The sequence below is a fragment of the Coccinella septempunctata genome, chromosome 6 (genome assembly GCF_907165205.1).
Source record: "Coccinella septempunctata chromosome 6, icCocSept1.1, whole genome shotgun sequence".
In the NCBI taxonomy this organism is placed as follows: domain Eukaryota; kingdom Metazoa; phylum Arthropoda; class Insecta; order Coleoptera; family Coccinellidae; genus Coccinella; species Coccinella septempunctata.
The window spans coordinates 19,674,437-19,695,632 of record NC_058194.1 but is presented as its reverse complement, the minus strand read 5'-3'; the positions used below and the strand labels follow the sequence as shown (position 1 = coordinate 19,695,632).

The 21,196-nt window shown below is 34.2% G+C and overlaps 2 protein-coding genes across 5 annotated transcripts in view; both read left to right on the top strand.

The window, feature by feature from the left end:
* The first annotated feature begins 495 nt into the window (after nt 1–495).
* On the top strand, nt 496–17,143 carry LOC123315092 (dynamin-like). 4 transcript variants are annotated; one of them, XR_006537915.1, is made up of 16 exons: nt 497–563; nt 2,317–2,799; nt 5,051–5,124; nt 6,161–6,310; nt 6,411–6,807; nt 6,865–7,074; nt 7,256–7,463; nt 7,634–7,771; nt 8,145–8,302; nt 9,539–9,836; nt 10,084–10,206; nt 10,615–10,824; nt 10,890–11,124; nt 11,181–11,310; nt 14,067–14,174; nt 15,605–15,743. XR_006537915.1 is itself a non-coding variant. In XM_044900655.1 (15 exons), the coding sequence occupies exons 2-15, from the start codon at nt 2,636–2,638 to the stop codon at nt 15,732–15,734; spliced, it is 2,625 nt and encodes an 874-aa protein (XP_044756590.1). In that variant the 5' UTR covers nt 496–563; nt 2,357–2,635; the 3' UTR covers nt 15,735–17,143. The 4 variants fall into 4 exon arrangements, 3 of the variants coding, with proteins under 3 accessions (XP_044756590.1, XP_044756591.1, XP_044756589.1); XM_044900655.1 differs by lacking the exon at nt 14,067–14,174 and having other exon boundaries at nt 496–563; nt 2,357–2,799; nt 15,605–17,143; XM_044900656.1 differs by lacking the exon at nt 14,067–14,174 and having other exon boundaries at nt 10,618–10,824; nt 15,605–17,143.
* Nucleotides 17,144–18,533: 1,390 nt separating this feature from the next.
* Nucleotides 18,534–21,196, top strand: part of LOC123314703 (centaurin-gamma-1A) — a 185,907-nt gene continuing 183,244 nt past the window's right edge. The window contains exon 1 of the mRNA XM_044900006.1: nt 18,534–18,960. Within this exon, the coding sequence (XP_044755941.1) occupies nt 18,780–18,960 (181 nt within the window). The 5' untranslated portion in view covers nt 18,534–18,779. The remainder of the gene's footprint in view (nt 18,961–21,196) is intronic.

Below are 21,196 nucleotides of genomic sequence, written 5' to 3'. Positions count from 1 at the left end.
GAGGTAAAGCTCCTAACTCCTCTCATGATAATAATGATGATAATTTTAGCCGGTTTGGCTAAAATGGAGGTGGCTATAGTTTTTCAAGACCGACACTCCTCTCTAGAGAACATTAGTTTTCGCGAAAGGACGCCGATATGCCGGCCCAAAACCCCAAAAGTGGTGATAAGAATTCGATCAGAAAATTTCAAACCTTCTGCAATAGATAAAGTAATCTAACGACGATAAATATGACGCTCTACCTATTTGAAAGAATTTATTATTGAAAGATCTTTTTCTCCAATATTAGCAAACGGTTTTATCTTATTTTTTTCAATGAAGTGTGATACGAATATCTTATCACATCATTTGATGTGTATCTATAGTGTTACGTACCTGAAAAAGATTTTGCTCACGGTTATGTTGTTTCTATTTACTTCTTGACTATTAGAGCAATATCAAAACGTGCTGGGAATATTTTGCACGATGAATGGATAAATAATGTGTAGGGAATGACGAATGAGGAATAAAGGCGTTGAGAGCGTAATAATAAAATTATCTTCATAAATATATAAGCAGAATCGGTGAGTGAATATTATAATCCACATACTGTAAATTTCTATCTTTAAGTGAATAATCAAAATCATTGATAATCAAAAACATTGCCTAAAATTTTTTTCTATTGCATTCTTTTGGAATTCGACTTCGATGGCACTTCATGGAATATGGTTTTATTTAAATCCTTAGATTAATAAAACTCGACTTATTTGATAAATTTGAGGGTTTTTTTACCAAGAAGTTAGCCAAGTGGCTTAAGTCCAGAAACGTTCAATAAATTTTTACAGCAACTGCTATTGTTGTATGATTTTCACATATTCCGATTCGAGTATTCGCCAAAATCGCTCAGCTAATCAGCTATAGATGGAAAGTTGATAAAAAAGTAAAGCACAAAATTCGTATCTATCTACTATTTTGTAGCAAAATTATTGATGGGGTCAATTTTTATTTCAGAATACGCAACTGTCCATGCGTATAATTTAGAAATTTGCCACGCTGACGCGGGGTGGATGATAGAATATTTTCTTAAATGGCAACCAAAATTTTTTCTGCAGTTCCAGTGATGGCTAGACCTTTTGTTGCTGAGGATGATTCGGCTATTAGTGTTTTTTTTTAGTGGTCAGTTAGGTTCCCATTCAAAAGATAAAAGAACCCGAATACTGTTTACTCTTCGTAGAGGTTGATGACACATTTCTCAATTATACATGAAAAGTTGCGTAATCTATATCTAACATCTATACTAAGAAATAAAATGAGACTGTAATTTTCGGATAACGAGTTGCTGAATTTTTTGCACAAAATATGATCAAATTTTTCTGAGATTTTTGTGTGTCTGTCTGTTTGTTCGGGGTAAACTGTGGATTGCATCAACCGATTTTTACCGGGCTAGAGTGGAGTATGTGAAGAAGGGAGGAAGCGGGGTGGATTGGAGTGGAGTATGTGAAGAGGGGTGGATTGGAGTGTAGTGTAGTGGAGTGGAGTGGAGTATGTGAAGAGGGGAGGAAGTGGGGTGGATTGGAGTGGAGTATGTGAAGAGGGGTGGATGGGAGTGTAGTGTAGTGTAGTGGAGTGGAGTGGAGTGGAGTATGTGAAGAGGGGTGGAGGGGAGTGTAGTGTAGTGGAGTGGAGTGGGGTATGTGAAGAGGGGTGGAGGGGAGAGTGTAGTGAAGTGGAGTGGAGTGGAGTAGAGGGGAGTGTAGTGTAGTGAAGTGTAGTGGAGTAGAGAGGAGAGGGAATGGAGTGAAATAGACTTGAGGTGATTGGAGTGGAGTGGAGTGGAATAGAGTTGAGTTTAGTGGATTTGAGATTAGTTGAGTGGAGTGGATTAGGGTGGAATCGAGTGAAGGGGAGTGTATGGAATGGATTGTAGTGGAGTAAAGGAGAGTAGAGCAGACTGGAGTCGAAAAATGAAGTGAAGTAATGTTTAGTAAAATAAAATGAAATAGGTGAAGTTTTTGTGCTTTAATTTTTACCCCTCTGTCTCTATTTGTTTTATATAAACTAATATATTCATCGATTTACCGTAAATTCGCTTGACTTATAAGTCAAGCGAATCGATATATCGATCGCTTTCAAGTATACTGAGTGAACGAATATCCCTGGAATGAAGTTATCCGAATAAAGAGCTACAATCGATGAATATTGATAGGAGGCATTTGGAGAAAAATAATAAAATAACAAATTGAATTACTCGTTGTCACCCTGAATTTTGTTTTGGTTCTCCCTCTTCTGCTGTGAATTTGGGCAGCTGAAGTGATGACAACCATGCTTTTCTTTCAGGAGCGCAGGTCAACATTAATTGATTATCATCCAATTACAGGAGTTCATTTGAAACTAATAATCTCAGTTAGGAGCCAATACCATAATGAGTCGATGATCATTCATGAAAATACTCATGAATCATCCGGATGCATCTTTCAGCGCTAAAAATTCAGAAGATAGAATTTCAGTACACCCGCATATACACCGTCCTAGTTCTTCTTATCGAGATTATTGAACGCTCTGACGCCCGCGCAGTTGTACCACTTTGGCGATGTCCACAATTGTTGAACTTCGATAAATTCAGTGGATAAAATTGTGGGTGCAAATCAACAAAGAAATGTCTGGTAACGTTGGGATGGAGCAGCTTATTCCAATTGTGAATAAGCTGCAAGATGCCTTCACACAGCTGGGTGTTCATATGAGCCTTGATTTACCTCAGATTGCTGTTGTGGGAGGACAATCTGCAGGAAAAAGTTCGGTACTGGAGAATTTCGTCGGAAGGTGAGTCTCTGTCTTCAAATAATATGAAAATTGAAGATCAGAAATCATACCAACTTCTTATATCCAATGCTGATGAATCGAAGTTCTATATTAAAGTGTGAATGAAACACACTCTCTTTGTTTAAGTTTCATTGATTTCATTTGAGTGTGTTTTATTTACCTTGATAAGTGAAGATGGTACACAAATTCACCAAGTGATTCGCGGGAAATCTTTTATATTCAATCACTATTATGTTAATGTCATCTCTTCTTTGATAAAAAATCTAGTATATAGAGATTTTTTCATAACGTAACAATAATAAAACTCCACCTTCGTGATGTGGAATCTCATTAATTTACTTCCGGTTCCTTGGGATGCAGATTTTCAATTGAAACTACCCAAATCGCCCACTAAAATGAGAACTTAACTCCAATCGCTATATGCCTGTCATATGCCTGGAAAAGACATAAAAGACCAAAACTAAATGGAATTTGAAAACTGAATTACTACCTTTTTGGTAGAATTTAGGTACATGGTCTCGAATAAATCTGTTTGATATAAAGAATTTATTGGCAAAATTTTCCAATTGTTTAGTTAATAATTTGTTTTTTTTTTCATCTTTAGTGACTTCAATAAAACAAAATATTTATACTGCACTATGTACCTAGCTACAGTGGACATTGCAAAATTATATACCGTAATACAATCGCGAAAAATTCACACATTTTCAATAATATTCAATAATTTTTTCTCGTTCCTCCTCAAGGGAAAATAGATGATAGGACAAAAAATAAGGGTGTCGCCATTGCAACAATAATTGACAATTAAAATACAAATTGATATCAATCAGTCTGAATTTAAACACATAGGTAATACCTAACTTGAAAAACTGAGTAAATAAATTTTACCATCAACTTCTAAAGTTTCATCATACGTAGATACCTATATATTTAATTCTTGGGCCTTCTTTTTGTCCATCCAGGACCAAATTGGCAGTGCATATAGTTGGCATTACAGCCACTAAAATTATTGCTATTCTGAGAAATTTTCTACTTCAGTGTCATCCTTTGGTTAACTGATGTCGAGCATTGGTGCATTTACCTTGTAGGTGCACAAAATATTCGTGTCCCTTTATGTCTATTAAGCGAAAACAAAAACGGTTCCGTAGATCAGCTTCTTCAATTTTTTTACAAACAAGTCATGAATTTCTTTTTTGTTATCTCTAGTTGTTCTTCAGAATAATTCCATTCAAACTGGTTTTTTCTTCTCATTGTGCACATAATAAAACCCATATACCCGCCATTTTTCTTTATTACCTACTGTTATATGAGCCGAATTATATCAAACGATTCTTATATTTACTGATAGCAGCCTTTCGTTCAGCAGCGATTTTCTCGAAAATGAGATATGAAAGAGATTGTCTGAAGTCTTAAAAGTTCACAAATGAAACAAGGATTTCATTTCGAGTTTTTGAAAAATACCAGTAGCTCAAGTCAGAAATATCCTAAGAAGATAATGGAAAAACTACCGCGGAAAAAATATCACTCTGTAGATTTTCATTATTATTTGGCACGTCCAATTATGCAGATTCTTCAGCTCAATGCATGTTTTGAATTTGATCCGAATATATGACGAAAACTACAGGAGCTATAAAAATAAACTGAAAAAAATTCAACACCCCGTAGTTAAGTAACTAAGCGTTTGCGGACCTATATTTATATGAACACCTGGCATAATTCAAATTTATTATGTTTCACAAATTTCATTACATATTTAAAATTTTTCGATTTCAACTGCTTGTGACAATCTTCTGTGAGAAGTTATATATATAACTTCAAGAACAAAACGAATATATATTCGTTTTGTTCTTATCAAATTTCAATTCAAAATAAAAAATTAGTAAAAGATATTAAATGCACCATAACTGTCTTGAATCTGATAAGGTAAAAACAACAAACAAACTTATTCATTCAAATTATTTACTGCTATTAACATTAAAAACATTTACATCAAATGTTCGAAATGCTGAACAATAGACGAATTTCTAGGTGTACTGATCATCCCAAATAATAGTTTGGCTTACGAATCTGTCTAAAAGGCTAGCTAAAGATAATTAATAATAATTAGTCTAGATTTTAAATAATATACCTTCTATTTTTACCTGAAAACTTTATTTTATTATTGTGAGGAGATTGATATTCTAAATATAAACTTGACACTTAATAAAAATCCTCATAATGAATGATAGTTGAATATTCTTCTTTTCTGCAGAGATTTCCTTCCTAGAGGTTCTGGAATTGTTACCAGGAGACCTCTCATTCTTCAATTGATCAATGGAAGTGCAGGTAAGAATTTATTGATGATAACGAGAAGCACCAATAGTAAATATAATATATACGAGGATATATTGAAAAATTCTTAGCCTACTATAGAACCAAACAAAATTTCAATGCCAAAATATTTTATTACTCAGCATATTTTCCTCTTTATTGGATACATTTATTATGGCGAACATGCAACGTCACTAGACCTTTCAAAAAAAATGTTTCTTCTTGCTCTGCAAAACTCTTTGCAGACCTCCTCGATGAAAGGACATTTACGACCTTTTAAACTTTTTTCAGTTGAGGAAAGAGATGATAGTCGGATGGAGCCAAATCTGGTGAAAGAAATCACAATTTTTATGCATGGCAACATGAAATTTGTGTGCAGGGGCGTTGTCCTGCAAAAACAAAACACTTTTGGATTTCTTTCCGCGTCTTTTCTCTTCAATTTTTTTTTGTAAGGTGGTCAGTAATGTCTAATAGTAATCTCCGGTTATTGTTCCACCCTTATTCAAAAAATCAATCATGATTACTCCATGCTCCATGGCAATCCTAAAAAACTGAAGCAAGAACTTTTCTAGCAGATTTTTGGACACGAAACTTTTAGGTCTTGGAGAACCAGAGTGTCGCCATTCCATCGATGGTTGCTTTGTTTCTGAATCGTAGAAATGTACCCAAGTCTCATCCATAGTAACAATTCGGTTTAAGAAGTCTACATCGTTTTCAAATCGAGCACAGATCGAACGCGATGCTTCTACCCTTACAAGCTTTCGGTCAACATTCAAACATTTGGGGATCCATTTTGCAGCAATTTTTCTCATGTCCAAATTGACGTGAACTATATGATGGACGCATTCGTATGAAATATTCAGTGCTTCAGATTTCCGTTTTAGCCCAATTCGACGGTCTGATAAAATCATGTCATGAACTGCATCGATATTTTCGGGGACCGACACAGAAACTGGCTTTCTGGCTTGAAATTTGAATATTGAAAATTTGGTTGAAGAATAGACGACCAATTAAAAGGTACCACTCTTTGATGAACCACGCTTTTTTTCAGAGTTCGCTGAATTCCTTCACTGCAAGGGTAAGAAATTCGTAGATTTCGATGAAGTACGTCGAGAAATTGAGGCAGAAACAGATAGGGTCACCGGAAGTAACAAAGGAATTTCCAATATTCCTATTAACTTACGGGTATATTCTCCTAATGGTGAGTTTTCCGTGGTTATTTCGAAACACAATTCTACCAAACATTTCCGTTGCCTTGAATCAGTCCTGAATTACGAATTGCATCTTTACTTCATTTCCAGTGCTCAATTTAACCCTCATCGATTTACCCGGGTTGACCAAGGTCCCCGTTGGAGATCAACCTATTGACATTGAACAGCAAATCAAAGGAATGATTATGCAGTTCATAAAAAGAGAATCATGTCTTATTCTTGCGGTAACCCCTGCCAATACGGACTTGGCAAATTCAGATGCCCTAAAATTGGCCAAAGAAGTTGATCCTCAAGGTATACGTACCATCGGTGTCATTACAAAGTTGGATCTGATGGACGAAGGAACTGATGCAAGAGATATCTTAGAAAATAAGCTTTTACCACTCAGGAGGGGTTATATTGGTGTGGTAAATCGCTCTCAAAAGGATATCGATGGACGAAAGGATATAAACGCTGCACTAGCTGCAGAGCGTAAATTTTTCGTTAGGTGGGATTTTGTTTGTTTTTAACTCTATTCTGCAATGGTCATTGGATATTTTTTTAGCCATCCATCTTACCGTCACTTAGCAGATAGATTGGGGACACCATATTTACAAAGAGTACTCAACCAGCAGCTTACAAACCATATCAGGGATACCCTTCCAGGCTTGAGAGACAAGTTACAAAAGCAGTTATTAACACTTGAGAAAGATGTTGAGCAGTTTCGCCACTTTAGACCAGACGATCCTTCCATTAAAACGAAGGCTATGTTACAGTGAGTACCATGAATATTATTATGCCTTTCTTGTCTATTTTTGAAGAAATATTTGCTAGTTTCAAAAGATCTTAGTCAATAAGTTATGCGAAAGCCCGGTTTACTTTTATGTATTCGCATGGTGTTATTATAATTTCAGCTAACATGTTCAATAAAAAAAATCAATAATATTTTTCAACAGAATGGTGCAGCAGTTAACAACCGATTTCGAACGTACAATTGAAGGATCTGGCTCTGCAGAAATCAACATCAACGAACTATCAGGAGGTGCGAAAATCAATAGATTATTCCACGAACGTTTTCCTTTTGAAATCGTAAAGATGGAATTCGACGAAAAAGAACTTCGGAGAGAAATTGCCTTCGCTATAAGAAACATTCACGGTATACGAGTAAGTATTCGAATTTTCATTCAGGTACATTTTTATTTTTGTCATTAACTTTTTTACACGATTTTTTTGTTTTTTTTATACAATTTATTCTATACTTATCTCTTACTTTTCTATTAGTGTTAAGAATTTAGTATTTCATTTCTCTTACGAATCATTCATTATTTTTTCAGGTTGGGTTGTTCACTCCAGACATGGCCTTTGAAGCAATCGTGAAAAAACAGATTGCTCGTTTGAAAGAACCTTCTTTAAAATGTGTAGATTTAGTTGTGACCGAGCTTTGTAACGTGGTTAGATTTTGTACTGACAAGGTAATAGATACTGTTGTATTTTAGGTTAATTTTGATGTTGTACTTGGTTTGTCAACGGCCAAGCTTACAGACTCATTATACAGGGTCTTCATAAATGACTGTAACATCGAAGTGGGTGTCTCTTCCTCCGATGGAATTCCAAGTGTTTTCCATCGGAGAAAGAGTTGTGTTGCTCTGACGAGGTCAAATGAGACCGAAACTACTCAGGCATCTACTCTTCTTCGATGGAACGTCTTCCCTTTCGTTGTCATGATGATGATATATTGGCTAATTATTATTGTATTCATTGCCTCTCTGTTAAGGCGTGATTACGCTTTCATCATCTTCTCACCTTTTCTTCATTTTGCGGTTTTCACAGTTTTGATGCTTTTAGATGTCTCGTTTTCCAAGGCTAAGAGAAGAAGTTGAGCGGATAATAACTACTCAAATAAGACAAAGAGAACAAGGATGCAAAGAACAAATATGTCTCATCATCGATTGTGAATTGGCTTATATGAATACAAATCACGAGGATTTCATTGGATTTGCCAAGTGAGTGAATCTTTCTGACTGAAAGCATTTCAGATATTACAGTTATTTCCTCATACATATGATTAATGCAGATATTACACAGTGAGTAAAAGGTAACACACAAATATTCATAGCTTCGGTACTCATTCACTCAGTTCCTCAGTTGTGGGAAAAGGGCTTGATTATGTTGATATTATTTGGTTTGTGATCAATTTTTGCTCAGTTTTTGCATTCTTTCCATTGTTGGTTCTAATTTCCGTCCTCTGGTATAAAAGTGGATTTGATGGGTTGTGGAGTGGGTTCATGGGGTGTCTCAATTTTGTAATTTTTCGTAAGCAAGTCCTTTCTGCTACTCCCATAATATCCAGAGCTGTTTTTAGTGAATATTGTATGCCCATAGTCCAATAAAAAAGCATATCATTTTGTAGATCACAGTTGCATTTTTACTGCCGATTCCTAGGTTTTTATTAGAAAGAGACCTGAAGTGCCCAGCTCGTGTGGTAGCTGTTTTCTTTTGGATTTTTAAGTGCTTTGAAGTTCATTTTGTATTCTCCATCGTCTCATCCATGCCCACGTAACACTTGCCAAATTCTGTAGTTCTTTCATGCATGTTTTGTGGTGGGATATTAAGGTTGTATCATCAGCAAATTGAAGAATGTATGCATGCTTATTGATGTTTTGTATCCTGTCAATTTATTGTCTGTACATATCACACCAGAACAAATTGTAAAGTAGAGGAGAGATTGGCGAGCCTTCTGGTAGACCTTGTGCTGTTGTAAATTCTCTTGAAGCTTTTTTTTTAACCCGTAACTGTAATTTTCTGTTCAGAAGGAAATTGTGTATCATTTTTGTCAAATAAACGGGGCATTTCAGATGAAAGAGTTTGGAGATTATACCGGCGTGCCAGACACTGTCGAAGGCTTTTTAAATGTCCTTAAATATACCTAGCAGTTGTTTTGTTTCTCATTTTTCGATTTTTCTATTGCATTGAAAGTTTGAAGCGAGTAATACTAAAGGGTGGATAGTCGATGGCTTCTTCTTGAAACCGAATTGGTATGGTGGTATATATTTTTCTTGTTCGAACATTTTTGTACAAAAATTGTGAATACCGAAGATATAAATTTTGTGCGAAACTTTTTGATCACTCTCGCTTCTGAAAATTCTTGAAATTATACGAAATTTCACTGTAAAAACATAATACTTAAATTTCTTGTACTGCCTCTTTCTGTGAAATAAAAATTTTCATTTTATTTTCAGCGCTCAAAATCAGTCTGAAAGTTCCACAAAGACCGGTACCCGAGGAACTCTGGGCAACCAGGTCATTCGAAAGGGTTTCATGTGTATCCACAACTTGGGTATCATGAAAGGGGGCTCAAGGGATTACTGGTTCGTGCTCACCTCAGAGAGCATATCATGGTACAAAGATTCGGAAGAAAGGGAGAAAAAATACATGCTGCCTTTGGACGGATTGAAACTCAGAGACATCGAACAAGGATTTATGTCCAGGAGGCATATCTTCGCTTTATTCAATCCGGACGGAAGAAATGTTTACAAGGTGAAAACACCATTTTTCTAATTCATAAAATTCAATGTAGATACATTTCAAATGGCTCACCCCGTATTTTATTTTTGTATTCAATTGCAAATTGTATTGCCGTTGAAAAAATGCAAAAATAAAATATACCATTTGAAATTAGCCCTGTGAGTTGTGAATTTACTTGCCAATATTTATTCATTTTTTGACTGAATGGAGCACTGCTCAAGAATGTATTGATTATTTTTGTTTCATTTTTCAATTGTAGGATTTCAAGCAACTAGAATTAAGTTGTGAAACAACGGAAGATGTAGATTCTTGGAAGGCGTCATTTTTGAGAGCTGGTGTGTATCCGGAAAAACAAACTGATATAATAAATGGGGAAGAAGAGGTAAAAAAATCATACTTCGTATATTATCTCCATATTTTTTTAATTTCACAGTTTTTATGTTTTTTTCGCTTGTTTTTGCTCAATTTTCTGCGCGCCTCTTTCTAGGAACGACAGATTCATAATTTTTCTCAATTGTCTGTTTTCAAGAAGGAGTAACCGCTCTGGATATGAATATATGATCAAGCTCGCAAAAGCTTTCGACTGTGAATCAGTGCTTGCTTCATTTTTTCAGTTATGAATTATTGATAATTCATTATCAATATTCACGATGATCATTATCATTTTCTTGCTACCATACCAAGAGATCACTTTGAAATTAGATGATGAAAATTATCCTAGATGATCTTTGTGGGAAAATTCCCAATATGGTGAAAAAAACTTAACCTAATTTTAAAATTTTTATCCCAGCAGAGTACAGACAATGCTCTGAGTTCCATGGATCCCCAGCTGGAAAGACAGGTTGAAACCATCAGAAACTTGGTTGATAGTTACATGAAAATAGTCACCAAAACAACCAGAGACCTTGTGCCAAAAACGATCATGTACATGATAATAAATAACATTAAAGACTTCATCAACGGAGAATTACTGGCTCATATTTATGCTAGTGGTGATCAAGTAAGCTAACAATCATTCGAACTATTTCTACTCATCCTCAAACGTTGTAATCTTCTCCCTTTCAGGCTCAGATGATGGAGGAAGCACCAGAGGAGGCTCAAAAAAGAGAAGAAATGTTACGGATGTACCACGCGTGTAAAGAATCACTCCGGATCATTGGAGATGTGTCGATGGCCACAGTTTCAACTCCAGTTCCGCCACCGGTTAAAAACGACTGGTTATCCAGTGGGTTTGACTCCCAGGGAATATCTCCACCAAGTCCAGGGGGTCCTCGGAAAATGACACCACTCGGTGCATCAGGTAGATTAACTTGGAAAACAAGTTTTACGAACCCTTATTAACTCTGTGTTCTAAAGGGCCTGGAGCATCCAGAGCACCACCTCCACCTCCAGCAACAGGAAGACCTGTGCCTTCAATTCCGAATAGATCTGCTGGTGGAGTTTCGAGACCTCAAGGTCAAGCGCCACCAATACCTATGGTTCCAAAGTGAGTAACATTTCGTTTTCTGCATTGGAAGATACGTGCTTCAGAAGGATTTTATGTCCAGGAATTAGAATTTTGATCCTTACAAAAGCGCACAACGATTTGAAAATGTCTGATATGTCTAGACTTTTCCTAATTCACGCCCTTCTCTTACTTGGGCCAATTAACAATGAAGCAGCTTTATTTTCGTGTCCTGTCAGAGCTTGTGGTTGTTTTCCCAAGAAAAATCTGAGTCTGATGCTGTTAAGATAGACAGCCCTTTGCAATAAATCAGGTGTAATTTTATTGGTTCTGTGTTCAGTTACAACGGTTCTTTTATTAGTTTTTAAAATCTAAAAGTTTGGAATCACAAAGCCTTGCAGTCAACTGAAAGTTCAATTCCGAGGGATTACAAAATTGCTATTTGGTGATTTTGGAAAGATTTAAATCCTTCTCAATTCTCTACAGTGATATCGGAAAAATTCACACCATTTTCATGAAAAACAATATCATGAAAATAAATTACATCGAGTACGAAAAACTTGATTAGTTTCTGTAACACTCGACAAGATGCTACAAATAAGTCGAAAAAACATACTTGAAGCAATAGCCTGTTAGGTATTTCATTAGTTAAACTTTCATATCCATCCTTGTACAAAAGGTTGTCTCGGAACAAAATCAATGTTTTTAGAATTTTCCTACTTTGTGGTCTCTGTGCGTTAGAGCCGAACTCTGAAAATGCCTATATCTATATAGGATTGTCAGTGCTTTGGAATGGCAAGGGGCGAGTTATATTGAATTTTTATTTGGTCATTATCTGTACACACCCACTCATTTTCTCAAACACCATAGAGTGAGTTTTCATTCATTCATTAGAGAAATTCAAAAGAGGTTCTATTCATTCATTAGAGAAACTCAAAGGAGTTTTCATTCATTCATTGAAGCAACCCAAAGATATCTCGATTTTTATTGAATTAAACTTTTCATTATTGATCTCTTTTATCTTAAACAATTGGACATAAGTTTGGAATAAAATTAACATTTCTTCAACCAATAATTCAAAATTAAAACGCAATAGATTTTTAATGACCCCCATTTTTCAGCAACAAAATTGAAAATTTCAGCTTTAGGGTTGGAGAAAAATATTCAATTCTATTGTCAAAAAATAAGTACAATTGGAACTGTTTCAGCGTCTTGACTTTAAGTTATTGGTTCAGAAAGTGAGTAGGAATTAATTTCAATTTCTTTTTCAAGAGATTTTTATGTTTCTTGTGATAACCACGAAATAAAAAAAATCAAAAATGATTTGGAAATTTAATTTTTCGTTAGCTTTTCAACGAGCTAACACATATTTATGTTGTACTAGCTGACCCGGCAAACGTTGTTTTGCCATATAAATAATTTCCATGTTGTATCATAAAAAAATAGAAATTAAAAATTTTGTCTAAAAAATAAAAAAAAAATTTAGGGGTGGACTACCCCTAACATTTAGGGGGATGAAAAATAGATGTTGGCCGATTCTCATAGATAGCTGACCCGGCAAACGTTGTTTTGCCATATAAATAATTTCCTAATGATTAAATTACTAAAATGGCTATTAAAAAATAAGGGTTGATCGTAGAAGGGTGAAAATTAAGGATTGTATGTATTTTGTATGTTGTATCATAAAAAAATAGAAATTAAAAATTTTGTCTAAAAAATACAAAAAAAAATTTAGGGGTGGACTATCCCTAACATTTAGGGGGATGAAAAATAGATGTTGGCCGATTCTCATAGATAGCTGACCCGGCAAACGTTGTTTTGCCATATAAATAATTTCCTAATGATTAAATTACTAAAATGGCTATTAAAAAATAAGGGTTGATCGTAGAAGGGTGAAAATTAAGGATTGTATGTATTTTGTATGTTGTATCATAAAAAAATAGAAATTAAAAATTTTGTCTAAAAAATACAAAAAAAAATGTAGGGGTGGACTACCCCTCACATTTAGGGGGATGAAAAATAGATCTCTTCACAAACCTAAATTTATTTTGGGAGGATTTTGCATCTCTTCACAAACCTTTTAGGGCTTTCACTCCCAATCTCTGAAACAAAATCAATTAAAAATGAAATCAACGATTGATCTATTTTTCATCATTTTACGCTCCTGCGTAAATTTACGCAGGAGCAAATCGTTGATTTCATTTTTAATTGATTTTGTTTCAGAGATTGGGAGTGAAAGCCCTAAAAGGTTTGTGAAGAGATGCAAAATCCTCCCAAAATAAATTTCAATCGATATATGAAAAATAGATGTTGGCCGATTCTCATAGATACCGGATAAGCACAAAAAATTTCATCAAAATCGGTCAAGCCGTTTCGGAGGAGTATGGTAACGAAAACTATGACACGAGAATTTTATATATTAGATAAGTTGGATTTTGGATTTCGGCTATGGGGTTTGAGAAAAATATTTAATTTCATTGCCAGAAAAATCCATTGGCAGGATTCGAAGTTTTCATTTCGAATTATTGTTTGAAAAAAATATTAATTTTATTCCAGACTTATGCCCAATCCTCTACCTGTTTTTCCTCTCATTCTGCTAAGCAAAATATTGATTTCTCTGAAATTTTCACAGTCCGAGTTGTTTTTACATCCCCCAAACGCGGGTAGAAAAAAAATTCTGAAAAAAACGTTTTTTATTTAAGACCAATTTGGGTTTTCATTAAGATCTGTTGAAATTTCGAATGTATTCTAAACCCTTTCAGAAAGCGAAGTGAACTTGTCCTTCTCTCTTGTTTCAGACGCAATTGATTCTCTACGAAATCCCCTTGTGTAGATTTGACTTTCGTTTGCAACAATTCCATTTTCTGTTGGGGCAACCGTCAATGGAGTTTCAGAATTTCCTTATGGTATGTTCTGCACATTTTCCCATTTGAATGATTTCGATATTTCGATTTTTTTGATTGGTATAAACTCAACTTTTTTAATATTCAAAGACAATTGGTCATAACATCTTTTCCCTTTCACTTGTTCAGTATATATTTTATTTTCAAAACAAAGGGGAGTACCTAACCATATGAAACAAAATGGCATGTATTTCTACTGAATTCAGATCAATATCCACATAGCGGTTCGAAAAATAATATTGGACACATAGTATCAATGCATAAGAAAGACAGCTTGTATCATTTAGTCTAGCCGATCAGCCCATGGTCAACTAGTTGACCGATGGAAGTTAGTCTAGTCACTAACGATTTCTGAATAGAAAGGAAAATGGGACAAAATCCCACCTCCCAAATCTTCTCACAAGAAATACCTACTATCCCATCTAATGGTATACAGATCGTTCGAAAACCACTGCATGGACTGGCCCAGGAGTATTCAGATGCTTACACTACAGCTAGGCCCTAGGCCGCAGTCAAGAGTCTTTTAGGCGTATCAGAAATATCAGCAATCGAAAGATGTGTGAAAATGAACGTAGAAAGCAAAGATTATAGATATAATATAATAAAATATAATATAATATAATCTTTGGTAGAAAGAAACTATCAGAAATGTGACATAGTGATACTATACTGACACTCAGTGCAGAAGGAAACTCAACGAATTAGGCAAGAAAAACAAGGTATGTTTACCCCACCACTACTGTATGTCCAAGTGGTGAAAGTTGGTCGAATATTTGAGTATTCAAAGGGGGGTTAATACTCAAGGTTCGAATTTAATACTCGTTTACCCTGGACGTTTAGCGATTTCTTTCTTATGCATTGTGAATTTCATATTTCCTTTTGTGTACTTTTTCATAATATCTGTCTTTTTTTCATTTTCGTCTGGAATTATCGGCATAAATCTATACTATCTCTAACTCATTCTTTCAGATAGAGAGTTGGCAGAGTTAGTGAATTATTGCAAATGTATGTCTAAAACTGTGAAAATTTCAAGAGTAATTGTTATTGTTCGACTCTAAGGACTCTAAGATCTGAATTATGATTCAATGCCAATAAAAGACTCAAAGTATTTTTGGGAGTTGATAATATATATTTTAATTGTTTTTTGCTTCATCTACGCAGTAATTCATTTTTCTACTTCTACTTTTACCTATTTTACGCAATTATTCAGATTTGAAAGTGAATTTCTCCTTTTTTCCCGCACTAGTTGCCTTAAGCAGTTTTTTCTCGAAGCTGATGAAAAACTGTAGTAGGTAATTTTAAATTGATAGAGAATATTTTGAAAAAAGCGGGGTTCTGACAAATTCGGATTGGCAATGTCCCAATCATATTATTTTACTATCTAAAAAAAGGTCATCCATTCATAAAACTAATGAAATAATTTTTATCAACAGCAGAGGAAATCAGCAAACAGGTTTCCAGGTGCCTCAGCAGGTGCAAATGGCTGTTGGAAAAGCAGTAACTGATGCAGCTATCAGTCAATTTAGCAATCAATTTAGTAATGCCTTCAGAATGCACAAGTGAAATTTCAATTTTCTAGTATGAGCAATATTCTTAGACGAGTTACAAATTACGATAATACTATGTGTAAGAGTAAACATCACATGGGAATTCATCGAGGTATATACATACATGGACAAAGACCTAATCAGCAGAATAGTACAGAATGATGCAATACAAAATATTCGTTTGTAAATAACAAAAAAAAATGTTTCAACATTCAGTTTTCTGTCTCTTTCATTCTTGATGAATTCTCAATTGTGTATCCATATCTTATGAAAATATTATGATAACGTATTCCATTGTAAGAATATACCTTAAATTGGTATTTGAGTACATGTATTATATCTAAGAGCCAATTTTTGTGGTATTGACAGCATGTAGCTGTGTAATTGAGTGATCTAAAAACGTCTTTGAGTAGAGATTGCACACTCCAATATGTTAAATAATTATTTTAAAATAATGAAACCTTGTGGTAGGCAAGGCTGTCCACATAAGAATACTAGATACCTATAGCATTTTAGGGAGTATAACCGGCTGCATTGTTCAAATCTCATCCACTGACTACAAATATGCCAAGGTGCCAGGCTACAAGCTGTTATCAACAAATTATTGGATAATTAGAAAACTTTCGATGTGCTTTCATACAATACCTACATGTTTGCGATTTCATAATTATTATGCTGAAATAATTTCACCGACTCTTATGTGGGTGAGATAATTTTCAATATTTTTGAATTGCGAAACATTTGTGAATTATTGATAGAAGTCAATTTAGTTGATCACTGTTACCATAGGGATTAATCAAAGATATATTTCGAGAAATAGGTGATCGACACTATACATTTAGATGGTAAGCCATCCTCCGTCAGAACAGACACTTTCGATATGTACCTATAAGTTCTAATGCAGTTGCAATTTTTATTGTTCCTATCCTAATTTTTTTCATTTGGTATGTATTCTGAATTGATTTATTTATTATCTTAGGTTCTTGTCCACCTGCTTTTTTTATTCAACAATGAAGTTAATTCTGTTTATATTTATTCTATCAACTATCTATTGTTTGAATAAAGGAAATATTTCATTTCAGTATATTTCTGAGGCGCAGTAACAGAATTACATTGACGTTATGTATTTTTATTTTTCAGTGTTCTATTGCTCGATTGCTAATGATTTCAAATTATTCAAGAATCCAACTTTTAGTTTTTCATAGAAAGTCTTCCTTCGATTCACTTTGAAGTCACTTAGTATATTATCTAAGTGTTGTTAATTCATTGTTTCAGTGAAGGTTATGAAAATTTTAAGCTCTTGTTACTTCCGAATATGGAAGTATCAGTTGAACCCAATATTTGTTGAAAAACGCATATTATGAACAGATATATTTCCTTGTTATTTATATAGAAAAGTAAATAAAACGAAGAAGTTAATTTTAAGATTTGTGTTTTTTGTTTTTCTCCTCACTACCAGAAATTAAAACTTTCTGAATAAACATCTTCCAAATACATAAAAGTAGGTAAAGGTATTTGAAAATGGATTTATTTTTGCTCCCTCAAACCAAACAACATGTTTTCGAAAGGTTACTAAAAATGACTATACATATTTTGAACTAATTATGCTGAATGTGATAGAAGAGAGTACAATTTTTAAATACAATTTTTTATTTATTATTAATATAGACTAGACTTAGCCTATGTACTATTCAATTATAATCAAGGAATAAATTTCATTAAATTTATTTGCATAATAATAATTTTTTAAATATCTCTATGACAGAGAACTATACAAAAGCCTTGGTGTTCTGCCTCTCTCTCTGTCTTAATAATAGGGCAAACTTAAGAAAACAGCAGGCCTTAAGGACCTTTCCGACTCAAAAAAACTCAGAGAATAATATCCTAAATTCATTCGCAATGTTTATGAAACACCCACTACATTAAAGGTCTCAGCAGAAGAGAGCAAATATAGAACAAATATGGCAATATTTGCATGATCCATATATTTGACCTATCAATGATTTCTCCGGGGAGGAGATGTATCCTTTATTTATACACTAGTCTCAACTATAGGAATGCACATTTTATAGCTATATGTATAGTTGCACTATGCTCTATAAACAATAGTGGTCAATGTCATATATGTGACAAAACAAAGAAAAAACTATACATCTTTTTATAGAGAAAATATTTGTAAATGGTCATTAGGGATGCAGAAAAAGCAACGAATCCTATAGCTTCCTTGATTTCCGTCAATAATTCTGTATGAAGCTGAGTACGGACCACAGAACACAAATAATAGGGTAGGGACTACTGTGTAGTCAATATTCGGCAGTAACCAGAGACTCTGGCAGTAACAAAGAGTTAGGTCATTTCTCTTGTCTCTGAGTTAGGTGATCCCAACTCCGCGACAGAGCATGCTCACTATGAAGGGTAGCTAGTGTAGTGTAGCCTACAGCATAGATGTATAATACCAACCATATTATAGGTCCATGGCCTACAGTGACTCTATCAAACATATGATAGTCACTGTACTGTAGCCTTACCTCCTAATCCTAATGCTCATGAGTCACTACGCCATCTTGCAGCTTCTTCTAGGGGTAGTGGAGGGTTAGTTCCGTAATTTCAAATGTTTGCTTGGCAGAGTTTGGTCGGTGTAAGTATGAGCTTCAGATGGCGACTCTAGTCGCCCAACTGCCGCTCCATCTCTCATTGCTTCTTTGAAATAACATGACCTGTTCTTTGATAGTATAGGCAAAGTGATACGAGATGGCAAAACCTTAAACCATTCCATTCCGAGGGCATGCTCAGCAGCGGTAAAGATAGGTGTTCAAACAGATAGCGAGAGTAGGAGTGTTATAGTGTCAGACTCAAATGTACCTGTTATTCCTAACCTCTCCTGTTGTTGTGAATTGTTTAATTTCCAATAATAAACTAAGTTAAACGAACTGATTGAATGACTTCCTTCTGTTTAAGTGTTCCAAGTTTTTCTTGTACTATTATGTGGAAAATAAAGTGTTTCCTTTGTGAACCTGAGTTCTAGTGTTTTTGTTTTGTATCGGCAATGTTTATTTGAGTTATGACGATGAATTCCAGAGCGCATTTTCAGCCTTTCTTGAACAATTCTCTTGCCATCAGGCAAGAGATTCAGAGATTCGAAAGTGTGCATCCTTCCATTTATGCAATATACGATCTGATTGATCTTATTCCTGACGGATCAGTTGCTCAACAGATTAGGGATCACGTTGTCTGCATAGAAGGTGAGGAGCCCTATAATTGTTCATTTATAAAGTGCCAATGTTCTTGAATCCCAACGTAATTAAGAATAAGTGGTATAAATTGAGGCCTTTTAAAGTACTTTCAGAGAAGCGAATTGAATGAAACTGACCTAGAGCCTTCATGCTATTTGTAATTGAAATGATGATGGTTTTAACGGTAAAAAAATTCCCGAAATCTGGGACAATACAGCAGGAAAAATACCTGCCCAATTAAAACTATTTATCATTTAATAAGTTAGGTTAGGTTAGGTTATGTTATCTTACGATAGAAATAACATAGACTCATATGTTATTTATGGATAATATATGGTAAATAATAGGAAAAAGTTAATAAGAACGAGCAGAATTTATTGTTGAATAGAAATTCATCCTCGAATTCATCAATAACAATAATAGGTTTTGTACGAAAATACTAAGAAATTCAGAACCATTGCGGCAGATATCAATGATAACATAAAAAAAGAATTTTTTTGAGTCTTTGGTTATTTCAAATTGTTTAGGATGCCTTAATCTCATACCTATTCTCATCCATCCAACCATATGTGTTTTGAATGAATCAATTGGGTGTAATCGAGGGTGTAATTTAGTTGGGACTCCCTGTATATCATATGCATATGAATTTGATCGACAATTTGATTATTTGACAATGTGGAATTGAATATTACTTGAAAGCTTTTTCTAAATGAATTCAGATAATCGTAGGCTTGTTCTTTGTTTTTACCAATTTATACGTTGTAATAATTGTTAAGAAGCCATTTTTTCGAGCATTTTTTACATCGAAGTTTCATTAGGTGTTTGCATATCTGAACTCGAATTTTTGTAGGACATCCTCCTATATTTATATATGTATACATATATACAATTGATTCTTGGATCATTCTAGTCCTTGCGTGAATTTCCTCATAACCGATTTCACAACTAATTTATGATCAGGAAACTGAAATAGAAAATTTCAAGAGTGGCATTATTCGATGAAGAATACTTTTCCAGTCATCAGTGATGGTTATTATATCTAAATTCCCAGATATCGTATCCAAGTTTGCGAAAGTCAGGAATATTCTTCTTATTAATTGTTGGGGACTGTAAGCAATGCTTCTTTTCTATAGTAATATGATAAAGCCCCTGATAAAGCTGAAGAATTGGCTGAAGACCTTGCATGTTTCAATGTCCTTGATGTCAAAACTTCGAGTTCAATTGAATTTTTCGAGGAAAGGCACTTTTTGTCGCATAATTCATTAGTGAAATATGTAACCTGAACGGAAAATTGAAAGAAAGTTCAACTTCAATTTGATAAATATACTCTGAGAATTAGTTTTCCAAAAGAACGAAGTACTTTTCAAGAAAGAAGATCTCAAGCCTCGTCTCAAGCATTTTCATCTCGATTTTCATCGAATGTGGCCAATTCGACTATAAATGGCTCTGATCTCAGCTCTGATTCGTTTTCAAATGGCCACTCATTGTATACTATGTATGATTTTATAATATGTAAAAGTGTTAAAAAAAAGCTATAAATACGTAGCTCTCGACCTAGCTATATATGTGTAACTTGTCGAATAGGAACAACAAAATGTTCAAAAGATATAAAATTCACAATCTATCGAATACTTACATATGTATTTTCCTGTACTTTCCTCGCTTCAAACCTGCAGAGCAGTCAATATTTTTCTTTCAGTTTTGATTGAGTTTGATATCGAAAATAAATTTTTGATTTCCTTGAAACTACATATCCTTTGAAATCGGCTATTGACCGGCAGTAGTTATGAAGAAAATGAAACTAGATATATTTCAACATATCGTATCTACATAATTTTAAATACCTATATTATATCAAAGCATCATTGTTGAAACATGATATAATGAATAATTCAAAATCTTTATTCGGAACATGTAACAATTGGATAGATTTGTGTAGGTAATAATTTGAATATTTCAGAAGATGATCTCATTAAAAGATTTGAATTAGGACGTAGTGAGGATATGTATATAATGATCTGGGAAATGAAAATATTTTCAATAGAGCTTTATCTAACGGTTTATTATGATACAACAATCACAATCTCGATCACAATAATAGATAATTTATCTCAGTAGGTTTTCATCCCATCCCAATTTAAGAGGGAAGTTGTTTTCAGATAGCAAAATATGATGAAATTTCTAAATAATACTCACTAAGATTTTAGGTAAATTTGAATGAGTTTCTATTAGTCTATAAGGTTCT

Excerpts from the sequence above, each read along its gene's own strand:
- LOC123315092 (XM_044900655.1), top strand. The coding sequence starts at position 2,636 with ATGTCTGGTAACGTTGGGATGGAGCAGCTTATTCCAATTGTGAATAAG. Across the intron at positions 6,311-6,410 it reads ACGGGTATATTCTCCTAATG|TGCTCAATTTAACCCTCATC; the intron begins GTGAGTTTTCCG and ends CTTCATTTCCAG. Across the intron at positions 11,311-15,604 it reads CCAATACCTATGGTTCCAAA|CAGAGGAAATCAGCAAACAG; the intron begins GTGAGTAACATT and ends TTTTATCAACAG.